The sequence below is a fragment of the Schistocerca cancellata genome, chromosome 3 (assembly GCF_023864275.1).
Source record: "Schistocerca cancellata isolate TAMUIC-IGC-003103 chromosome 3, iqSchCanc2.1, whole genome shotgun sequence".
Taxonomy (NCBI): Eukaryota; Metazoa; Arthropoda; class Insecta; order Orthoptera; family Acrididae; genus Schistocerca; species Schistocerca cancellata.
Window position 1 is genome coordinate 851,262,536 of NC_064628.1, and position 25,977 is coordinate 851,288,512.

Sequence of the window (25,977 nt, forward strand, 5' to 3'; positions counted from 1 at the left end):
CGAATCTAAGCCGCACTTTTTTTCCGGTTTTCGTAATCCAAAAAAACGTCTGCGGCTTAGAATCGAGTGCAAAGCAAGCGGAAGTTATGAAAAATGTTGGTACGTGCCGCCACAACTAACTTCTGCCGTCACGCAGGCATGCTTCGTAGGCGCAAAGATAAATACTGGCGCCAAAACCTCTGCGTCAGTAAATAATTTTTTTAAAAAAAGTGGAAGACGAGCTTTTTTTCTCCGCCGTGAGTTTCGACCACTGCATTTTCATACATTATCCAACGAAGTAAATACAAATTCCGTATTGTTCATCTTCGAATGTAGCACAATTTCAGTGTACTACGAAAATCTGACTGGCAAGACTGTTCGGGATGTTTGTCAATATGACCAACTCTACGTTCTGAATTTTTTCCTACCTGTGAGAAGAGATGGTTGCTTATAGGAACCTGATGAATTGTGAATCACATGCAGTATTCTCTTCACCATAAGAATAATACGAATATAAACATTTTGCCATGTATTGTTTCGTGTTTGCTGTTATCTCATTTAAATCCTGTCTGCCTAATAAACTACGAAACTAGAGTGAGACAACAGCAAACGCGGAAGAATATACATATCGTGTCATGTTTATATTCGTATTATTCTTATGCCTAGTAGTGATGCAGTCAGAAATGAAGCACGGCAAGTGACTAGATTTTTAAATCTAAGATGACTAATTTCTGTGCAGAATTTGATGTAATAAAGAAGCGGGCCGCAAAGATTTTCAAACGGAGAAAAATTTTCGCCTAACTCTCGTTCAGAACATGTTCTATCATACGCAGTCTATTATTTTATTCTTGTTGATCACTATCAAAGAAAGCAGTAGTGTAAGTAACAACAAATAGCAGTCTCTTGCCATTGTTTCGCTAATGAGACGATTCCTCTCTCTTTTTTTTTTTTAATTGTACGCAGCGGTAGCGCGCACAAAAGCAAGCCATGACGCGAGCCGCGACAGGCCGTAAACTCGCGCTATCAAAATGCGACAAACAATGCATGACACAGTGCAGTAATGCATTTTCAGCTTAAGAGTGACGCAAACACCTATAACAAAGAAAACGGCACTTATCAGATCAAAGCAAAATAAGCAATCGATTCAAACCAGACGAAGCACGTGAAAAACGAAGGGTTCCCGAATAAATACGGACGGAGCGCCTGACGCATAGCAATGGCTACGTGGTAAAGCTTAACTGCTAAGCTTACGACTCGAACCAGACTACTGTAGCTGCATCATCATTCATTCGACCTAAATTGTGTCTCATATTACAATGGACAAACTTTGTTTCGATTTGGAGGTGCGGCCTAAAACTTTTCTCTCCCCTTGAATTTCGAGTCTCAAATTTCAGGTGCGGATTAGATTCAGGAATTTTTTTTTTCCCTTTATTTCGAGTCTCATTTTTCAGGTGCGGCTTAGATTCGAGTGCGGCTTAGATTCGAGTAAATACGGTAGTCTTCTTTGGTTCATCCTCAGTTTTTATCAAAACTTTGACATTACTTCCTCATGGTGGCATTCCACAACACGTGGAGCCATGCAATGGCCTTTTAAAACAAGTTCATGATTGTTCGGTCTCTTTCTCAGCAAAGAAAACAAAAGAGACTATTGACTTTTCCATTTCATAGCTTTTTCAAATGCAATTTTTAACAATTACACACACACAATTTAAGTTCACTTAAGACACGATGCCTGAAACTTTTGTTGTTACATATTGTTGGCTGTCCAAAGCAAAGCAACACATCAGACTGGCTTGTCTCTGTTGTGTGCATAGTGGGAGTGGGGAGAAGGCCCCATTTCAGGAAACAGCCCACTTCAGGAAACAGCTACTGACTACTACTTTGTGGCATAGGGTTTCAAAAATTGAGTATTTGGTTGATATTCACTTTTTCTGTGTGAGATACCCTAAATCCATGTACATAATAGATATAACCACTACCCAAGTTAAATTTTAATAAAATACAAAAACTGTTTTCATGAAAATACATATTTTAAGTAGTAATACAACTTTCCTGAATTCAGAAAAAAAGCATTAGAAATTAATTAATTACATACTTCAAGAACAGCTGTTGTGTGATGTAAATATATACTTAAGCAGTGTTGTGTATATAAGGACTTCCCATTTAGGGAGGACAAAACTAAAGCCTATGAAAAACAGACTATGCATTTAAAATAACAAGCTATATTAATTTCATTGTATTATTATTAACTTCATTGTATTATTTTGTTTTGTACTTTTTTACGTATATGTTGTCTGTGTCCCATTTCTTTGAAATGGCTTACATGTACCCTTGACAACATCCATACAATATTTATTGTCAAAGGATGGATAAATAAAATAAATAAATAAATACAACACAAGGCACAAAAAGTTAGTTTGAAGGAAGTATCCTTGTTAAAATACAAGTTGCTAATGAAGTGTATACTTAGTGACCCGTATTTTTGTCTTACTAAAATGGTTTTTCCTTTCTTGTATCTGTAAAATGGTGTATTATCCTAGAAGAATAAATATTTATGTAGAAGTAAATAGATTTTTTAAAATTATTTTTATCTTGGAGAAAGAATGCTCACATTTTGCAACAATCTCAAGTACTATGAGATACAGTAGATCTGGGGTGCATATATCAAGGTAACACTATGTTTTTGAGCTAAAAAACTATCATTTCTGCTGAGTCTTGTGTACCATATAGTTTGACTTTTATGCTTTAAATGAAGTTCTTATCAACAAAGTTGTGCTAGAAACAGAGGAGAAATGTCACCAGGAAATGACAAAATAAATTAAGTGCTTGATTTCTTAAGATCTTCTTCACAGACAGTAGATATAAATGAATGTAACATTGCTCTGTACCATTATCTTCATAGTTTGCATATTCCACTTTCTCAGGTAAGTTACAGAAGTATTTAAGGCTGGTAGACAGAGGTTCCCTCTCTAGGTAATAATTTTAATCAAAAAAGGGGGGTGTGAGAAGCTTTGTGATACTAGTTGTTTGGTTATGAAGAGGAAGTGTGCCAGTTACCTGTCTTCCACATTGGACAATATAAGTACTGTTGACAACAACTTAAAGAAATTTTATTGACATCATATCTCTATGCTAAAGTACATGGTAGCAAATGTTTACTTAAGCAGACAGGACAGAAATCGGATGCTTATCCAAGTCAGAGACCTCCTCAAAATGTCACCACATGTGGGGAACAAACATAGGGTTTCTCAAAAAAATCCAGGGAACTACTGCATAATAGCTTGGAGGTTTTAATAAAAGTAACAGTTCCAGCTGTGGAAGTTTTCACATTAGATGTTTTTTCTCTAAGTACTCCCAGTTTTATGCTGTTTCGTTATTCATGATATTACTCACATGAAACCATTATAAAAATAGTGTCCATATCATTTACTGACATTACTTGAGCCGGTTAGACATTAATTTACTGAAACACTATGTTCATATGGCTGCTGCCAATTCCCATTGCTCTTCCCCCTCTCTGTTTCTTCTCTTTCTCCATCTCATCTCTCTCTGTGTGTGTGTGTGTGTGTGTGTGTGTGTGTGAGTGTGTGGGTGTGTGTGTGAGTGTGTGGATGTGTGTGTGGGTGGGTGGGTGCACATGCGTGTACTCGGGATAGACTGTTTTGCTGAGAAATGTTGTCCTGAGATAACTTGGGATTCAGATTTTCTCACATTCATGCAACACCACCCCGATTATACTCATTGTAGTTCCTTCTGCTGCCACTAGTTAGCACCAGAAACCAGTTATAGTCATTTTTGTTCCTTCTGCAGCCGCTAGTTGGCATTTTTCGTGTTCTGCTTTGGTGTATTGCTGCTGGGTGTTGCTCCTGAAGCCTTTAGGAGACTTAGGAGTTGAGGGATATTTTCCAGCTAGATTATACTCGCATCAGTAGCGTTTGTATTGTCATTGCAACAATTCTGCAACCTTTATTAGCATTTTGGTGCAGCTGTCCCAATATTACACCTGTTTGGAGTCGTGTAAAATGAATAGTGATCATTCCAGTGTAGAAGAGCAGTGGGAAGACATATCTGTTTTGGAACCTGGTGATGACTCTTTCCTCAGGTAAAGAAGAATGTAAGGAAGACACAGATATAGATTCGTCTCAGGTGAGAGTGTGGCATGTTGACAATCCAAATACTGATTGAGCTCCTCCAAGATTTCTGTTTTGTGCTAATTCTGGTTGTATGATTCCTTTTACTGATGATAAACTTCAAATATTTGAACACTTTTTTGATAGGGGTTTGCTGGAAATGCTACAGATGGAAATTGCTAACTATATCAGCCAATGTATTTCAGCCACTGGCTGTAACGTTTTGTCCCCGTCATCTGAAGAACTTTGAATTTTCTTTGCTCTAATTATTTTACAAAGTGTTGTACAGAAACCTGAGCTGCAGATGTACTGGTCATGGTGGGCAAGCATATCAACTCCATTTTTCAGTGACGTAATGTCCTACAAGAGGTTTTGACAAATAAAAAAAGTGTCTTCACATTTCTGACAATGAAGTATATGATGCCACAAATCATCCAAATCGTAAGTCGAACAAAGTTTGGCCAGTTTATCAGCATCTTGAAAATAAATTTAAAAGTTCTTATGTTCCAGAACAGGACATTACGGTGGATGGAAGTTTACTTTTGCACAAGGGCAGATTAGGTTGAGTACAGTATATCCCACTGAACTGGGTGAGATTTATAATAAAATTCTACATGCTGTGTGAATCGGCTAGCAGATATATGTGGTCCCTGATTATTTACATGGGGAAAGGGACAAAGCTGCATGCAAACTTCATGGACTTTCCAATGTCATCACAAGTTGTCTTGACACTTCCAAAACCACTCCTGAAGCAAGGTTACTGTCTAATGACAGATAACTTTTACACATCTCCGCAGTTAGCAGATTTCCTGATTTCGAAGTCCATTGATAGTTATGGAACAGTAAAAATGACCAGGAAAGAAATGCCACAATCTCTCCAAAATCTAAAATTACAAAAGGGGAAAATTGCAGCTGAAAGACAAGAAAAAGTACTAGCTTTGCATTGGAAGGACAAGAAGGATGTGGTACTTCTTTCAACTATCCACACTATGGATATGGTGGAGACTCAGAAAAAGTCAAAGAAAATAATAAAGCCAAAGTTTGTGTTTGACTACAACTGTACAATGGGAGGAATGGATAACGCCAATCATAGAATGGCATCATATCCAGTACCCAGAAAGCAAGGCAAGAAGTACTACAAGAAAATATTTGTTCGTTATCTGGAAATTTCTGTGTGGAATTCGTTTATTTTGTATGAAAAATCTGAAGTGAAAAAGGACTCACTGGAATATATGTTGACCCTCTCCGAAAAAATAATTGAGAAGTAGAAAGGAAGCATCATTTCTCCTAAACCAGGCTGACCAGGATGAATGCCCCACCCTCTTCGGTTGATGGAAAGACATTTCTCAGAAGTCATCAAGCCAACAGAGAGTAAGAGCAGTCCAACACGAGTGTGCACAGTTTGTTCCAAAAAGCAGAATGTACATGGGAAGAGCATCCCGAGAGAAACATGGTACTATTACCCCCAGTACAAGGTCCCATTGTGCATCACACCATGCTTCAGAATCTACCATACACAAAAGGATTTTTAATGGGATTGTAGTGTGTGATTCTCATTTTGTGTATCTTATCTAACTTCTCATTTGTATACTTTTTCATCTGTGTAATAAATAACATATTTTAACAAATATTTGCAGAGATTTTTGCTGAGCTCCAGTTGTCTCAGGATAATACTGTTTAGCTACTCCCAACTGAAATATCTCCTTTTATTTTCAAGATAAACGTAAAAATGAATTGTTGATGCAATGCATGTCAAGAGAGCATAAAAGTATGTAGAAAAAAATAGGAAAATTTGGTAGTTTTGGGTCATAAATAGGTTCATTAAGAGGTTAGTGTGTTGTTGTTTTAGGTATTATTAAGTCTGTGTCCATGTATGTTGAGTAATGGTTGAGGACCATTAAATATAAAATGTAGAATTTGATCTGCGACATTTTTGGGCTCTGAATTATGATTTAAAAAACAATAAAATAAAAGCCAATGCAAACAATGTCATTCACAACCAGCCTATCAGTGACACACAAACAAACAATTTTTGGATATATACTTGATAGATTAAACAGAGCATTAAAGTTAATTCTGGCAAAAAAGAAAACAGTAACCAAACACTGCTATTTACTTACAAAAATAGTGCCATTTCTAGTTTCAAACTGACAGGGTCTTTGTCAGATGGCTGTTCACATTTTGACTATATTTGTTGTTTACATTAGCTGGCAGCTGTTATTTCCCATTGTGGTGAAAATTGAGAAATAGCCTATTTAACTGTAACTGTACCTAATAGTGAATGACAGCACTGCAAACAAATCTCTAAGGCAGAACCATTTTAGTTTACTTCTGTTGAAGTTGCCATGTCATCATGTTGCACTGAAGATGAACCTGTTTGTTCGAAACTGGTAATGGCACTATTTGTGAAGATAAATAGCATTATTAATAGTGACTAGTGTTGTTTACTTCTTTGCAAGAATCAACTTGTATTTTGCATAACTCCTTATCTCAAAATGTTCAGTTTTCAACAAAACAGAATTCTTAACAGCCATGCAGCAATTGAACACAAAAGAACAGATAGCCTTAGACAGTGTGCTTACCATACATATGGTAGACAAATTCAGCCATAAAGTTTGTGAAACAGGTAATGTAAAACAGTCCATAGAGGGCACAACACACTTGGAACAGCTGCCAAGGAGGAATTCTCAACAACCACACCAAATCCTGAAAAAATTTTAAAAAATTGGGAATTTGCCAACAAACATGCAACTCTTGTCAGACTAAGAATGAACTTCACAAATTGCAATTGCAGTTCCACATCAGCTGTAAAATATTTAAGAACAAATGAAAATTTGTGCTGGACTGGGAATCAAACCCAGATTTCCTGCTTGTTGCAAGCAGTCACCTCAACCACTTCAGTTATCTGAGCACACTTCCAGGAGCAGCCCAAATCTCCATTTGTCCTGTTGTCTACTCTGATGCAGAACTATAATCATAATTTGTGAAGTTCATTCTTAATCGAATGCAGCTATTGACTATCAACCCTGTGTCTCAGACACCACACCACAGTCTTGTTAGTCTATTTATGTAGATCAGACCCATAGAAACCTTGAAACAAGATATCTGAGTACCTCTGAGCCCTAATGAGCAACAGTACTAGATTCACATATGCTTAATGATTCAAATACAGCTGTTGTTGTTGTTGTTATTGCTGCTGTTGTTTGTGGTCTTCAGTATGAATACTGCTTTGTTGCAGCTCTCCATGCTAGTCCATCCCATGTAGGACTCTTCACCTCTGCGTAACTACTGCAACCTACACACACTTGAGCCTGCTTATTGCAGTCAGTAGTTGGACTCCCTCTACCAGTTTTAGACCCCACACTTCCCTGCTTTACTAAAGTGACAATTCCTTCATTTATCAGGATGTGTCCTTACCAACCAGTCCCTTCTTTTAGTCAAGTTGTGTTATAAGTACATATTCTCCCCCATTCCATTCAGCATCTTCTCATTAGTTATCTGATCTACCCTTGTAATCTTCACCATTCTTCCTGAGTGCCAGAGTTTAGAAACTTCTATTCTCTTGTAGCCTAAACTGTTCATCAATCATGTTTAACTCTGTAAAAAGCTACTTTTCAGACAAGTATTTTCAGACATTCAAATTTATATTACGTGTTAAAAATTTAACTTTTTGGGGAGTGCTTTTCTTACCATTGCCAGTATGCATTTTACATCCTCTCTTCTTTGCTGACATAACAACAAAACTCACCTACTACTTTTAGTGTCTCATTCCCTAATCCACTATCCTTGTTTTACAATTACTGATTTTCAACTTATAATGTCTTTTCAAAATGTTATCCATGCCACTCGTTTGCTCTATCAAGTCCTTTGCTATCTCTGGCAGAATTACAGTGTCACCGGATACCCTCAAACTTTTAAATTATTTTCTCTAAACTCTAACCCCCATTCCAAATTTCCCTTTGATTTCCTTGACTGCTTGCTGAATGTGCAGACTGAATAGCATCAGGGATTGGCTAAAAACCTGTCTCACTCTCTTTTCAACTACTGCTCCTCTCTTATCTCCTACATCTGTTATGATTGCTTTCCACTTTCTGTAAAAGTTGTAAATAATCTTGCGCTCCCTACATTTTATCCCTACAACTTAAATCCATCTACTTCCTATACTGAAAACTTGCTGTTGAAGAAAATATTCATATAAAGAGAGCTGCAGCAGGAAGGGAACAGATTATAAATCATGCTATGTAAGAATCGACCACTCAAAGCATTACCAAAATGCCAGAAAAGGAAGCACAGACAGATGAAAAAGAGAACAAAGAGAGAAGAGTGTACAGAAAACACACACACACAATTAAAGGCAAAAATAATCAGAGAGAGAGAGAGAGACATATGTTTAAATTTCTCTCCAGGCACAGGATGGAAACAGTCATTAAATACATCAGCCACATGTATTCTATGAACATAAACATTATGTTTTATAAAAGCAGAGCCTAATGAAGTAGTATCATTTATCAATGACAAGTACACTGCTCCTGTGACTATGTTTTCATAAGAGAGACATCTGCATGAAGAGAAGAGCATCAAAAAACTGAGTACCCACTGAGAAACAAAATTTCCCACAACACATACAGTTTGTGATTTTTGTTAGCTTTGCCGAGAAACCACCAACACCAATGAATATTCTACAAACCATATAATCTAATGATTAAAGTAAAAGAATCACAGTTACAACAAGAAAAACTTTTAGGCTTAATTTTCCATCATTATTTTTTCCCAATATTTCAGAGAGTTTAGATGTGCAAAGACATTTTGGGGGAAACTGAAAAATAAATAGTTTTGCAAAAAAAGAACACAGAACCCATACCAGTAAAGAATTGATTAATTGCTAATACAGTATCTGAACATTGAACTAAGGCTTTGGAATATGTAAGGCCATGAAGAGTGTCAAAATTATCTGAGTATCATGATGAACTAACATTTGAATTGAAGCACTCATACCAAGGGAAAGGTCAGTGATACAAACAGGTGGATGACCTTCCTAAGTTAATGCAGGTATGTTGGAAAACTGCAGGGTTTACTCCTGTTTCAACAAACTATATAGGCAATCCAGTGCTGCCAGATGATGATGGGAAATCATGCATTGTTCTCAGACAAACTAATATTATTTCTTTTTTGTTTTTAAATGTCTTATTGTTTGTGTAGTTGTGAGGGTTTTAAAATGTGATAGAGGGACTGAAAATTTATCTCCTAGTGCAATAATTAAGCCAACAACATCACCTATTCAGAGCCTGTGTCCACTGTACCTCACAAACATTATGAAAAGTGTAATGTGTGAACTATATACCTACATTAAGTCAGAGTACAGAATAAACAAGGAATACACAAGTGACTTGAAGGGCTAATTTCATTTTACACTCTGTTTAGGGTAACCCAATTGGATATACACAATTTAACTGAAATTGATAAACTCCTTTAAATACAGTAGGAGTCCATTGTCACTTCTTTTATTATTTTGTTTTTAACAGGATGCACATTTGTAGTAGCACAACAATAAAAATAGTCCTCACCTGTGGACATAATAATATTTATCTTTGAGTCATCCTTTTCTGTTGGTTGATTCAGTCATGTTGATAACAAGGAAACACTTTTCTTTTTCTTTCTTCTGTGCTTCTCTCCATATTTTACACACTGCTTTGGCATGTTAATTTTCACAGTTGTTAAATATATACAATGGGTATAGTAAAATTCAGTGTTAGGAAATATCATCAATAATCTAATGTATCTGAGTAAAATGTCACAATATTACTGCTTCAGTTTCTGGGAACCTCTCAGAGCAGAAGGGCTTGTCCTATATAAGCAAACTCTACATGATAATGTGTGGAACACAGTTGCAGCAGTTGCAGAGTATGATGAAAATACAGCTTACTTAACAGCATGTACATGTGCCACACTTACTACACAGGAATGAAATAACTTCTGTTTCGAGTCTATGGCACCAACTGCAATATAAGCAGCTGGAGACATTAAGTTTGTCGCAGAATTTATGTGATATTTCTTCCATCCATCCACACTATTATGATCGCACTTCCCCCACAAGTACCTATTTTACAACAAATTCCTTGTCGCACCAGATCATGCTTCTATTCGGGCAAACTTCAACAGATTTGTGCTCAACATATCCTAGTTGTTTTCCTTCGACAAACATGGAGAGCTGGAGACCTTTGCTTGGGTGTGCACTGGTAGAAGTCATATACCTGTCAGATGTCTATGAGCTATCAGCACCAAAATCTGCTTAGTTTGCATTCAAAAAACTAGCTCCAGAACAACTGTTGACCATCAGCGTGCAATAGACATTTGTGAATATTCAGCAATGCATTTTGTGCCTTCTATTTTTCCAATTTTCCTACCCATTTTAATTTTTCCTTATTTATTTATATTCTTTTTCTATGGTGCCAGGAAGCTTCTTTTCATTGGGACACCTAGGTACACCCCTGAAACTGAGTCTAAGCAAATGCCCAGTCTGTGTTGCATCATTTGTGAGATTGTTCACATAATCATTTAGTTAGAGATTAGAGAGGGGAGGGGCAGTAATTGATGTAATTGATCCACATTTTCTTAATAGCTTATTTCTTTATTGGTGTTCAGCACTTTTGTGACTCAAAGCTTCTCTGCTAACTACTTAATAATAAGATTTAGTTCAGCTATTTGCTTACATTTGTCGAAACTAAACAAAGGTGCTTCAGCTCAGATTTGTTGGCTGTGTCTCCAGTCTTTTCTACATTCAGAATCAGGTAGGTTTTCAGCTTTTACATACACTGGTGTCATTATTTAATCTCTTATATATAAACATCTGGCTTCTGTTTATCAAGGTAATGTTTAAATCATTTCAGTGAACTGATCGCGCAATTTCTGTATCGATGTCAACTGACTGCTGATTTGTAAAATGCTAATATGATTTCCTTTGAACTTGCACTGAAATACTCGGGTTACAACTTTTTCTCCCCCCCCCCTCCCCCTCCAAACACACAGGGTTTGGCCTATTCTGTAAACAGAAGATACAAGTTTGAATAGAATTTCAGAGAGGGTTACACCACATACAATAAATGTCTGTTTTCCCACATAATCACGATTGTAGTTGGAACAACTGTCATTAAATTCTTACTGAAATGAAGTTTATCCAGTAACTCCCATTCAAATTGCTGAAGAAGTTGTGAAGCTGATGCAGCAGCTGCTTTGGATGGTTCTACAACCATCCTTACCATCAAGACTCTCAGCAATTAGCCTAAACATACTGAAAACTATTCATTCATCACAAATATTGGTTGTTTTTGACTATTTTCCATTTGAGGCTCTCTTCCTTTGAGAGCTGTTATGTGACAGTTATGGAACAGTTGTATATCTTATTTATGAAGAACCCTTATCGTATTTTCAGACAATGGGAAGCAATGTGAGATAGGTTGAATTCCTACTCATTCTTAGAGGAGGCATTGGGTAACAGACAGGCACATTGAAAGAAGATTGCTTGATATAATCAGTTATCAGGCTAAGTCCTTTGTCAGGTGTAGCCAAAACACACACACACATTCACATGTACTTAACTGACGCACACATGGCCTCTGTCATCTCCAGCCTGCAGTTAGGCCACATCAGCCAAAGATGACAGTGGCATGTATGTGTGAGTTATGCATGTGTGAATGTGTGTATTTTGTCTACATCTGATGAAGCACTTAGTTTCATAGTTGATATCAAGCAGTCTTCTTTTAATATGCCTGTTTGCCACTTAGTGCCTCCTTTATGTGGTGAATAACAATTTATCCTATTTCATATTGTTATCATTATTATATTTTGAGAGCCAGTCTAAGGCATCAAGCAAATAGTAAAAAATGTTTCTAGCTGAACTAGCTCTGTTGTGTTGTTACATGCGAGATGTGCTCAGTGTAACATTCAATACAGATATCAATTGTTGGGGTTATATTTGAATTTCACCTTCTCCTCTGCTCTACAACCATTTAATTGGAACTGCTGGATGACAATTACTGAAAAATAATATGACTTATCTATGAGCACTATTATGTTCTGAGAGACAATGCTGGACGAATATGAAGAAAAGTTTGTAGCCACATTGTGTTGCTGGCTGCAAGATGTGCATAGTATTACGTTTTTGTACTCAGCCGTGTTGGACTTCCTATTCTTCTCATTCAAGTCTCATTTTAAATGAAGTCTGCAACAGCTTTGTCTTAACAGTCTGTGAATTTATGTGAGAAGATATTGCACAATTATCACTGCAGGAACCAGAACTCCAATTTATTTCACCAGATGTCCATTGAAATTAATTTAAAACATTTCTTCACTTTCACAATTTAGTTACAATAAAAGAAGAATTATGAGGAAAAGAGAAGAAAATAATGTTTATATGTGCAATTGCCAATTCTACAGTTGTAATAACTATTTGGAAACATTGTAGTGCTGTTATGAGCAATGAAAGAAACCACATTTCTAGCTATTTACATATATATTTCCAATCTGATACTGGGCGTTTCTTGGTGTTTTAAAGCTTTTTGGTTGTTGGTCTGCCAGTTTGTCAAGATAATAGAATATCAATGTGCTCATGATTAAATAACACAAACATGCTTACATAATGAAATGCAGATGTGTGCCAAAGCCAAAGGATAAGAGAACTGTCAACTCTCAGTAGCGTGGCAGTATTTCCATCTGCATGTTTTGTAAGAGGTATTATGTGACCCACATTTTCCAAATAGTTTGCATGAATTACCTAAGTTCTGGCAGTACAGGCAAAATGTTACACGTATCTTATAATGATTAATCTCAAATATGAGCTAAACTCAACAGACATTATTACAGTAATTAAATAATAAGTTTAAAATCAAAATGTTAAAAGCCAGTATATAAAAGATTCAGTGAACAATTTTTGCATGGTAGCACTTGCTTTCAGAACAATTTGAATGTAGCACAGTAATATATGAGAGTTGATCCAGAAGTAAGGTTCCCTTAATTTTTACAAATGGACAACACTGCTTTTCTCATAGAAATTTACATCATTGGAAAGAAGAAACTTAGCTCTATTTTTCTACATAATCACCATCTTTTTCTACGCATTTTCATAGATGGTGCTTCAATTTCAGTATCCCCATGTCGTAGAACTCCACCGCCAACCTGTTGAAGAAGTGTGACACCTCTTCTTTGACTTCATCATTGCTCCAGAGGCATTGGTCACCCAAGTGTTCCTTTAACTTGGGGAACAAGTGATAATCATTTGGTGCAAGATCTGGACTGTAAGGTGAGTGGGGCGTGACACTCCAAATAAAGTTTGTCAAAAGTTCCTGGGTTTGGCGGGAGGCATGATGTCAGGCTTAACTGTGAAGCAGCATTACAGCTTCTGTCAGTGTCCTCTCCGGAGGTTATGGATAGCTCACCTGAGTTTTTGTAGTGTTTCACAATAATTGTCTGAGTTGATTGTTGTCCCAGGTTCCATGAAATTGATCACCAGTATCCCCTTATGATCCCAAAACACAGTGGCCACGACTTTGCCAGCAGTAGGAGTTTGTTTTAACTTCTTTGTGACTGGAGACACTGGGTGATGCCATTGTTTGGATTTTTCTTTTGTTTCAGGAGTGAAATGATAACACACTCATTTCGTCTCCCATAACAATGGAGTTCAGCAATTCTTCCCTATCTTCTTGACACTTTTGAAGAAATTGATGAGCACAGTCAAGGCATTTCTCTTTGTGTTCTACTGTCAGTATACATGGTACCCATTGAGCATAACACTTGTGATACCCAAATTTTTCCATCAAAGCTCTTTCAGCTGTACCATAAGAGCTCCCAGGAATCTGAGAAACTAGTTCATGGACGTGATTCTCATGTTTTGAAGCATTTCACATTAGACCATCCTGATAGCCACCTCTGAAACTGAAGGTCGTCCACTCCACTCTTCATTGAGGACCTCCTTCTGACTGGCACTAAACTTCCTACACCATTTTAGACATGTTGAACAGACATACACTTGTTGCCATACACTTGTGTCAACTAATGATGAATACCCATGGGTGGTGTCCCTTTCATGTGCAAAAACCAAATTATGGAGCAAATCTCACACTTGCTGGGATCAACAATGGGCACTTCCATTGTGGACGGCTGCTGAGCCAATACTGAGTGGTGCAGCGAAGCACGGCCGGGTGGATTCGACAATAGGCGAACAGCAGTGCACAGTTGACAGATTTTGCACAGCACCTTCCTGTGTGGCTGGAGCTCTTTGGGAACCTTCCTGTCTGGATCAATTCTCATACCACCACATCTATCTCTTTAGTCTTCCCCTGTAATAGTTTCAAGTACGTTGCATGGGAATAGAATGCTACATCGTGAATGAAACATTATAAAAGCATTAAATGTGTGTCATATTTGATGAAATATTACAATATAAATAAAACTGGTTTTCAAAACCAGTTATAAAATCACCACAACATGCAGTATGATCATTTACATCTTTTAGCCCTGAATAATGATGTAGATGGATACCTGGAGTAGTATCTGCAGCACTGTTCCAATATTAGTCCACAGTTTGTTGATACTTACAGTTAGAAGACAATTATGAATTAATTTTTGACTAAGTATGAAGTATATTCATTCACTGGTTCATTTGAGTGTTAATCTGGCATTGTAGGAAGTAGTACTGACTGTCAGATATTTATCTGGAAACTTCAGAAAGCATCCATTCTTCACAGCATATGGAGTAATCAGCAATAGCAAACAGCATAGTGGTATGTATTGTACATCAGAATCCAGTACAGTGATGTCTACTTAGGCTGCACTGGGCGAGTAGTATGTCCAAACACAGTTTTTAGATGTCATAGTTTAACATTTGTAATGAATTGGGACACAATTATCAAAAGTGACATTTCTCATTACAAACTATAAGATGGCTCAATTTATTTATTTATTTATTTATTTTATTTACCAACTGCTTATTAAATAATGGGAAGTTATAGAGGTCAAAACCATATCCTTCCATCAGCGTACTCACTAAGCTAACTTTCAGTAATACAGCACAAAAATCACAAAAGTACTTTGCCAACTCATGAAATGTTACTGAATGAGAATATATACAGTTTTATTCTAACCAACTGCAATATCACTATATCTTAGTAAAGATCAATGAATTGTGGACTTGCAGTGGAGCTGATAGATTGTTTCAGTTTCAGTTACTGATATCATATGAGTTATTTGCTTTGTTAGCTTCTAACTGAAATCTCAGGTTAATAATCATGTATGACATACATTACAAATTTTCATTTTGCTATTTTGTCATGATTGTGATTTTTCATTACCAGAACATATATTATAAATTATCTAAAATTTATTGTAGCATTATAAGCAAAGTACTTCTTCCTTCATACTAAATCTTTGTTTATTGTTACTAAGCTTTACACGTTGCTTGTTTTCAAGTATCAGTTATCCACCAGATACTTGTAGAACACTGACTGTAATAGCTTTTCTTTATTTTCCTTGATTCAATTTCAGGATTCAAACAAGAAACTACTACAATTGTCCAAAAGCCTTCTGATGAAATTCTTCCTATTTCCATCACCACCCAGACTACAACAGGTTAGTAAGTGGGCTGGATATGTGTGGAATTTTACCTCATTAATTCCTGTGTGCCGTATATCCATCACTATAAAACTCTACATCTGTTCTCAGTCTGTGCTGCTGAAATATTGATAAACAACTTAAACTCCATGGAGATACAATCTGAAACTATAAACAATTCTGCAAAATAAAACAAAAAGGCTATGTAACTAATGGTCATTCATAAAACTGTTGCAGTTTTGTAATTTTCATTGGACTCTTTTTTAACAAATGACATCCTCATTTATGAAGATAACTCAGTCTATAGACATGTAACTGAGTGAAATATTATTTTCTTCAGCCAGTAACAGAACTATCACATCTTTGTGCTGTTTTCTGATTTCTTGGATACATCCAATTAATTATTAATTTGTCTTGTATTATATATCACAGCATATAGTCAGCAGGTCACCTTGAGCAGAGCTGACATGTGTGTTCTAGATATTCAAATGCAAAATTTAAAGAAAAGACAGATGTAAGTGATGAAACATAAAAAATACAAATTAAATACTTTTTTATACATAAAACCTATTTTAGACTCAGTACTTATACCAGCTGATAAACACAAAATGTTCAGCTCAATAATAGTTGCATTGAGTGGCAGACAGGAACTTAAGTATAGAATGATAGCTAGCTGATCTTTTGGAAAGAGTCCTTCCAATAAATAAAACTGTAGCCACTGATCACTCCCAACACTGCAGTTCTTTGTGTGCTGCTGTATATGTGAGAAAGTGAGTGAATAATTTTGTGTGTGTTTATGTTTTTGCAAAAATTGAGTGCAGTGAATTAACTAACATTACTGGATGCAAGAGCCACAGATGGTGATGACTGATGTTTCAATGGAAGCTCATATTTTGCTTCCACCTTCCCAAAAACGTTCCCACTCCCAGTTTGAATGCATCTATGACTCCTGAAAATAATTTTTTTTATTTCTTTTTTTTATTTATTTATTTTTTTCAATTCTGCTTGTTTTCACTTGTGCTTTCAGCCATAGTTAGTGTGCCCCAAATGTAGGTATTACAGTTTACAGGCATGGATGAGTCCATCCTGGTCAGAATAATATTCTCATAAAATTTTCAAAGTATAGGTTCTTAAGTGAGGAGCTGATGTTCTCAACAGGCTCCATGATATTTTGTTGAAGAACTACATCCACCAATGTTGCATATTATTGATGTTCAAAGGTCTTCTCATTGAATCACAGCTATTTATGTTGTGGCTTAACCTGTTCGCTTTTATGTCCAGTAACCTTTGCAATTTTTGTTTGTATCATAGGTATCAGTTCTGGGCTTGAAGTGGTCAGTGGCACAGTTAAGTCCCATGCATCTCTGCTACATTGATGATGGTGGAATAATTATTGACCAAAATGTCACGGAGCTTCAGTGCCTCGGGTTTACTTATAATGTAGCTGAGGGTATATTATTAAATTAAGTGTTTCACAGTGTAGTACTTTCTATATAAAATATGTATATTTTGTGGCAATAGTAGTCTTCATCTTTTGCTGTTGCTTTAAAAAATAACTATCAACAGAATAAATAAATAAATATATATATATAAAAGATGATGTGACTTACCAAATGAAAGTGCTGGCAGGTCGACAGACACACAAACGAACACAAACATACACACAAAATTCAAGCTTTCGCAACAAACTGTTGCCTCATCAGGAAAGAGGGAAGGAGAGGGAAAGACGAAAGGATGTGGGTTTTAAGGGAGAGGGTAAGGAGTCATTCCAGTCCCGGGAGCGGAAAGACTTACCTTAGGGGGAAAAAAGGACGGGTATACACTCGCAAACACACACATATCCATCCACACATATACAGACACAAGCAGACATATTTAAAGACAAAGAATTTTTCCCCCTGGGGTGGGTCTTTCCGCTCCCGGGATTGGGGTGGCTCCTTGCCCTCTCCCTTGAAGCCCGCATCCTTTCGTCTTTCCCTCTCCTTCCCTCTTTCCTGACGGGGCGACTGTTTGTTGCGAGGGCTTGAGTTTTGTGTGTCCACGAAGGAAAAATATACCTAAAAACAAAGATGATGTGACTTACCAAATGAAAGTGCTGGCAGGTCGACAGACACACAAACGAACACAAACATACACACAAAATTCAAGCTTTCGCAACAAACTGTTGCCTCATCAGGAAAGAGGGAAGGAGAGGGAAAGACGAAAGGATGTGGGTTTTAAGGGAGAGGGTAAGGAGTCATTCCAGTCCCGGGAGCGGAAAGACTTACCTTAGTGGGAAAAAAGGATGGGTATACACTCGCACACACACACATATGGATGGATATGTGTGTGTGTGTGCGAGTGTATACCCGTCCTTTTTTCCCACTAAGGTAAGTCTTTCCGCTCCCGGGACTGGAATGACTCCTTACCCTCTCCCTTAAAACCCACATCCTTTCGTCTTTCCCTCTCCTTCCCTCTTTCCTGATGAGGCAACAGTTTGTTGCGAAAGCTTGAATTTTGTGTGTATGTTTGTGTTCGTTTGTGTGTCTGTCGACCTGCCAGCACTTTCATTTGGTAAGTCACATCATCTTTGTTTTTATATATATATATATATATATATATATATATATATATATATATATATATATATATATATATATTTCGCAGCAGGCGGTTGCTTCGTCGGGAGGGAGGGGTGGACAGGGGGATGTGGGTTTTGAGGGAGGGGGTGGGGAGTCGTTCCGGTCCCGGGAGCGGAGGGACTTGCCCTGGGGGGAGGGAAGGACGGGTATACACTCGCACGCACGCGCGTGTCCATCCGCATGTGCACAGACACAGGCAGACATTTACAAATGTCTGCTTGTGTCTGTGTATATGCGGATGGATATGTGTGTGTGTGCGAGTGTATACCTGTCCTTTTTTCCCCGTAAGGTAAGTCTTTCCGCTCCCAGGATTGGAGTGACTCCTTACCCCTCTCCCTTAAAACCCACATCCTTTCGTCTTTCCCTCTCCTTCCCTCTTTCCTGATGAGGCAACAGTTTGTTGCGAAAGCTTGAATTTTGTGTGTATGTTTGTGTTCGTTTGTGTGTCTGTCGACCTGCCAGCACTTTCATTTGGTAAGTCACATCATCATCTTTGTTTTTAGATCCCAAGTGGAATGTTTCCCTCTATTTTATATATATATATATATATATATATATATATATATGCTATCAACTACATTGTCTTTTGTGTTAGTATTCTAATTTTGCATGTTTACCATTATGGCTGCACCCTGTGCTGCAACATATAAGTAACTCCATCTGAGAAATTTTTATACTCTGTTTCACCATTGTGCCTAACTGACAAAAGTTTCATTGTAATTTTCTTAAGCCTACATTTTTAGTTAGCCTCTAAAGTTGAAAATATAGATATGAGTCTCTTTCTTCCTTCTTTTACATATCAAACCCAGTACAACAGACTAGCTTAATCCAGTACAACAAACTAGCTTTAATCCTGCTTCAAAGAACACATCTACAAGTATTGTAGTGGACTGAGATTTAACATTATTAAAAATTGGTTAATAAATATGCAAAAATGCTCGATACTAAAAACAAAACAATGATATACAGAAGATTCATACCACTAACAATAACAAAAAATACTTATTTTGCAATGATAAAAAAGAAAGTATTTGCTCTAAAAAGTAAACAATATGAAAATTGTGCGAAGTGCATAACCTCTCATCTTTCATAGGCCTTGTGAAAGATCTTTAAATTGTTATACTCTCTTGATAGTATTCATTTAAAAATTCTTAGAAAATTTGCTGATAATTAATAAGAAAAATCAATTTCAGGTTATCAGTAGTTTACACAATCACTAACAAGTCGCAAAAATATTATCTCCACAGGCTTTGCAACGGAATATAGAACAACAGCTGTTTCTTGTAATAGACAAGAACTTAAAACTCCCAGTAGGCTCATAAGAAAACTGAAAAAATATTTTGTTAGCCATTCCTTATACAAATTAGGAGAATAATAGAGTCCAGGGACAGCACATCTCCAATAGTAACATGGCAAGTGACTATGTACATTCTAAATAGGCTTCCATTCTTACAAAATGTGTGTATCTATAACACCTCATCAGTTACCAATATATTATTATAAACAATATTAATATTGTAGGTGATAAAGATAACACTTTTGTGCTATCCATGACAAGCTTAAACAGCAGCAGTGTTTTCCAAAGCAGTAGTTCTTCTGGATAGATAGAGTTTAACAGATTATTTGTCAGTAATTTTTAATGCAGTCAACAGAAGTAGATTGTAACAGCAGATAGTGCTGTGTATTAGTCATGTATTAGTCTTGAATCATTCGATGTTCTTGAAAGCTGTCCTTGATGCCAAGGTCACCCAAAGAATCATGTATCAGAAATTAATTTTGAAGCAGCAAAAACAATCAGGACTGGACAAGAAGGGGAGGGGGATGACAAAAAAAGGTGCTTTAAGAATAATGAAATGTGCTTTATTTGGCAAATAACAATTATATTGGGAAACAGCTGTGGGGAGGGAAAAAACTTACATGTCTTGGATGTGGGTTACATTGTGCACAAAAAACAGTGACCTGCTCAAAGAGCAAGTGTCAGCTGAAAAAAGTGTGGGTAAATTAACAGGTGTAAAGTATAAAGATGCCTGGAAGAGAGCAACCCTAAAAGGATAGCAAGGAACATAATAGAAAGAGAAGAATGTGGGGGGACACCATCAGAAGACAATAGAAATTAGATGGAGTTAGAATGAAAATACTGCACAATCTACAGAAATGATAGAACATGAAAACGTGTGTGAATCGTGCAATGGAGCACTTAATCAGACAGGAAAGGTTAACATTTTAAGATAGTAAAATTGGGCACTTTATATGGCAAATTCTTATCACTAGTCTCAAGAACAAAAGATGAAAGCACCATGAAAAATATAAAAATCTCTCTTCTGCATATACTTTTTTATATGATGTATTGTTAAACAGCACAATGTTATTCACTTTCCTCATTTTGTATCTTTTTTAATGATCCAGAAAATGTGTAAAATTAAAATTGAGCAGATTCTGTGTGTGTTACAATAGTAAAATTACTCCCTGCTTGCTATTTAAAAAATATATAAAATGAATTTATCTGCAGCAGTAAAATTCTTGATATCAATATGCTAGCAACTCTTTTCTCCCTTTCCCTTTATATGACATACATGCAGCAAATCCAGGATGTAGACAAACTGTATAGACACAACATAAAAAACTTATTGCATTGCTTATATACTAGTATGCCTCACTTATTTAAAAATGATTTATAAAGAGCAACTGAGTTGTATTTAAAATATGATTGGTATGAAATTTTTACTACGATAAGTATGATTACTACATACATGTTTTGTGGTGAAAGGTCATGCACAAAACAGAGGTGATTAATCTAGCCCAGCTAGAACTGTACAAATCTCCTCATAATGACACTACAATAAAAGTAGCAACAGAGAATATGTGGTACAAGACATGCTTCAGTAGCAAACTATACAGTACATTAGCAAGGAATACACATTTGTATGAGAATAGAGCTTTTTTATTCAGCAATATGATCACAAATGGAACTAGACTGGGCAAAATTGTTATCTGGATGGTTCTTCTGAGCCTTACCTCAAGCAACCACTATGACAAATACAGAAGACTATGTGGCCAAGTAATTATGGACAGCCAACAAAAAACATTTAAATTAAAAAAAAAAAAGCAAATTGAGAGAAATTTAAGAGATGAGTGGAGTTACAAATTTAAAGGGGACTCTAGAGTATGAAGTCTATGAGTTTATATAGGCAACATATCAAGTGCAACATAAAGCACTTTTTCAGATATGAGAACAGTGTAAAATGCTCTGAGCATTGAAGCCAGACCACTTGCTGAGTTGAATGAGTATTGCCAGGAATGTGTCTCAAAGAACCATTATCACCACCTGCCATTAAATATGGCTAACATGTATACAACTTTTAAAGAAAAATACAAACTAGATCTTCTAAAGCAAGAATAAAATTATAAAATAGGTTTTTGGGGAGTCAAGTACAAAAAGGAATTTGGAGTTCATCCTGTGAATTGCTAACTGGGCAAGAAAATACTCCAGTGAGCATAGCCATGATATGAGTGTGTGACATACCAATGGCCTCGGTTTGGAGCAGTGTTGACAACTCCTAAAAAATGTCCCCCACCCCCCCAGGATCAATTCAAAATCCCCCTAAATTTTCCTTCAAACCCCCTAAAATTCCGAATAGGCATCTGTGTTTGATAGAAACATTGAACTATTAATACAACACATTTGGGTAGGAAGAAATGATTTTATTTACATAGTTGTGTCTTATACGATGCAACTTATAATCTAAATACCCTATTATGATAAACAGATGCTGGCAAATTTTTTTGACTAATTCTTAAGTGTTGTGATGATGTTAATTGATATAAATCTGTTCTTTTGATAGTTCTGTGTTCTACCATGAGCAGCACGAAGATGCGCAACATCCACCAATAGCAGTACAATAACGTTCAGCACACACACATCTTAGATATTGCCGACTACAGTGCCACCACAAGTGGTACAGATTTCATGTCCACTGCTGAAGCATGCAGTGCAGACACCTTTGCTATGCTCTCCATGATCTCAACCATTGTTGTTTGCATGTGCCTTCTGTCTTTCTCTCAGAGATCCCCAAGAATTCCCCCATAAAAGTAAAGCCCTTGCAAAAAAAAACCTTTCTATCTATCTTCCCCCTAAATTTGGGGGGAAAGCCTCTAAGTTGGTAACACTGGTTTGGAGACATACAGCAGACCACCTGGTGTATTGACTCCTCCCAGATGACAATGTGCCCAATGACTTCCAATATATCTAAAAACAAAGATGATGTAACTTACCAAACAAAAGCGTTGGTATGTTGATAGACACACAAACAAACACAAAAACACACACAAAATTCGAGCTTTCACAACCTAAGGTTGCTTCATCAGGAAAGAAGGAAGGAGAGGGAAAGATGAAAGGATGTGGGTTTTAAGGGAGAGGGTAAGGAGTCATTCCAATCCCGGAAGTGGAAAGACTTACCTTAGGGGGAGAAAAGGACAGGTATACACTCGCGCACACACACACACACACACACACACACACACACACACACACACACACACACACACATATATATATGTGTGTGTGTGTGTGTGTGTGTGTGTGTGTGTGTGTGTGTGTGTGTGTGTGGAGAAGGTGTACCTTAATCCCACATTATTCTCAATAGGCAGCTTTACAGTGAGTATTGAGCACACTGACTGTGCTTTGGACATTGCAGGACAACTATGTGTTGAGGGTAGAAGGGTATTCTCATGAGACAATTAGGGGCATTCAGCATCACTGCAGATTGACTATATATGGCACTTGGGATATATCTGATAGACATCCCTGTTAGAAACCACACAGTCACATATTGTATTAATATCAGATATCTGAAATAACCCAGTAGACAACCGAAATAAGACTCATTAACAAACTCTAATTAAAACACTGGAGGGTGAATACCTAGAAGAGTCAGTAGGATACCATGGATAAAATTTAATGAGTGTATTTTTATCCAAGGAGTGCTTAAGGTTGCAATCTGTTGACCTCAGTTGGGTCATGGTCCACTTCTTAACTTCATTATTTTTGACATACCCAAAAAGTTCTTTAATTCAGACTGCAGAGAACCTGTTGGTGTTGAGGTACTGTAACTACTAGAATATGTAATTCTACAATGTAATGTATGTAGCTCTGACAGGGTACTGCAGATCTATAAGTGACATTATGGCACTTGGACCACAGTAAACACAATTGCTAATTAGATCTCTGCAATAGGAATCACAGAAGACTGTAAGTAAACTATTGCATTGTTGCCCCATTGCACAAAATGCACTTTGCAGCATTGGTTATGGACCTGATCTGGGCATTAGGTCAAAACTTATTATTACAGTAAGTGATCCAGATGATATTTTCTCTATTATTATAATCATATTATTCTTATACTAATTGTGGTCACATTCTTCCGGTGACCTTTCAATTTTTCTCTAAATATTTCCAAATGTAGAGACTGTGTTTCATGGTAATTGATCAAACGGTGGAACTTTGAGCTACCTGTTCTGTTTATACATTTCATTTAAGGTTCCTTGGATGCAATATGTAAGTATATCACTAGGATGTAGAATGAGTAGGTGTTCACAGTGAGACGCATATGTTGCTAGTTATAAAGCACATGGTGTAAATCATATATAAACAATTGCAAGTATGGTGAGGTAAAAGTGCTTAAGTATAATATTTTGGTTTTTCTTTTACAGTATCACTACACAGTTCATTATTAATTATTATACAATCAAAATGCTCCTGTGAAGAGTACCTCAAAGGTTATTGTTGTAGATTTGTTGTGACATGATCTGTTAATGCATTATTTACCTCTGTGGAAGAACAATATTCTCCTCTGTGACTGTGCTTCTGCTTTCTTCATATAAAGCTTGTTTATCTCTTGTACTACGATCATAACACACTCCTTATTTTGTAAACTGTGTAATTCTTGCTACAGAAGCCTATAAGTGAATGTATTAACATGGAAAGCTCAGGATCCATAGCTTTCTGAATAAGTATCTTCTAGAGCATATGGGATGATACTACTCAAGATTTTGATGTCTCTCTTTTGTATGATAAAATTTTTATTTTTTTGACATTCATTCCCCCAGAATATTTCCCCATTACTTAATGGAAATATGTTAAACACGCAGCTCTGATTGTACCCATCACAAAAATAAATGTTAAAGCAGAAATAGCAAATTCTGCCAAAATATATCACACCTAGATCATGAATATGAGCTGACCAGTTGAAACTGCTACTGGTATAGGTGCAGGAATATGAAAGGTACTACTCCCAGTGTTACTATTTATCTCTATTTTATGTTCACAACATTCTGTATTTTGTGCTGTCTAAAACTGAATAAATAGCAAGTAAGTGAGACTGAGTTTTAGTTCATATACAATGTACCTGTACAGAAATTCACTAAGGTAATAACAATGGCATTCTCTAGTCTGCAGTGGGATAGTTGATCAGCTTTAATGGTTATGTCATCTATAAATAGAGCAAAGTATGTTTTCCAGATTGCACAAAATGGAAGCTTATTTATGAAAACCAGTAACAGAAAATGGTGCATAACGGAATCATTTGGAACGTCACAGTTTACTGCACCTGAGTCAGAGGAAGTGGGTGTCATATCTGAATTGTTCAGTACCCCTGTGCTTTTGTTGTCTAAATATGATGAGAACTATATCCCTACTTCCCATTTTAACCATGATATCCTGCGTTCCTGAGTAACACACTATGGTTCCCACAATCAAAATACTCAAATGGATCAGAGAAGATATCAACTGGCGACATTTTATTGTTTATAGATTCTTGGAGTTGGTTCACTAATCTAGCACTCATTCCCTAACTACTTAAACAATACAAAAAGACTGCCTACCTAATACACAATAACAGTTCAAGTTATAAAAAATGGACAGGAAAGGATTACAGGAAATTGGTGCTTTTAGGGACCGCAGAGAAATTTATCCTACATGCCTAGTGAATGAGCATAACAACAAAGTATGAAACAGAAATTAGCAATGAATGTCAACAACAGATGAGAAATGAAAATGATAAATTAGAAGTGCCAGAGAGACCATTCAGCTAGGCAAGAGATATGTAAAAAGAAACACATGGCACAGTCATATTAAAGTGACCACTGCCTATGTTCAACATCAACATGCCGTAACCACTCACAGATGGCAAGTGGCAGCTCTACCAGTGCAGTGAATGTAAAGTGTGTTGAGGGAAACAGAAAACAGAGCAGTCTTTATCATAAAGTGACAATGGAGAGATTTATCTGATGTCCAAAAGGGCATGATCATTGGCTTTTGGGCCAAGGGTGGAAACATTTCCAAAATGGCTAAGTTTGTAAACTGTTTTCATGCCGCTGTGGTTAAAGTATACCGTGTATGGCAAATGGAGTATCCAAAACCAGTGCTGAGACAAATGTGATGCGCCAAAGGCCATATATAACAGGGGTGGATGATAGCTGTGGAAATGAGCAAGTGTGGAAAGACATGCAACTGTTGAGTAACTGGCTGCCTAGATGAACCAAGGGGTACTAACAGTGTCTCGTCGATGACTGGTTCAGCAAATGTTGCTGTGTATGGGTTCTCCAGCAGATGCCTGGATCAGGCACCCATGCTGATTGCTGTTCATCAG

At 36.8% G+C, this 25,977-nt stretch overlaps 1 protein-coding gene across 3 annotated transcripts in view; it reads left to right on the top strand.

The window, feature by feature from the left end:
* Positions 1-25,977, top strand: part of LOC126175906 (fibronectin type III domain-containing protein 5) — a 942,320-nt gene that overhangs the window by 877,715 nt on the left and 38,628 nt on the right. For 2 of the 3 annotated variants that reach the window (XM_049922970.1, XM_049922972.1), the window contains exon 6: positions 15,645-15,728. The exons of the other annotated variant lie outside the window; for it this stretch is intronic. In XM_049922970.1, coding sequence (XP_049778927.1) covers positions 15,645-15,728 — 84 coding nt within the window. The remainder of the gene's footprint in view (positions 1-15,644; positions 15,729-25,977) is intronic. 3 annotated transcript variants of the gene reach the window in all.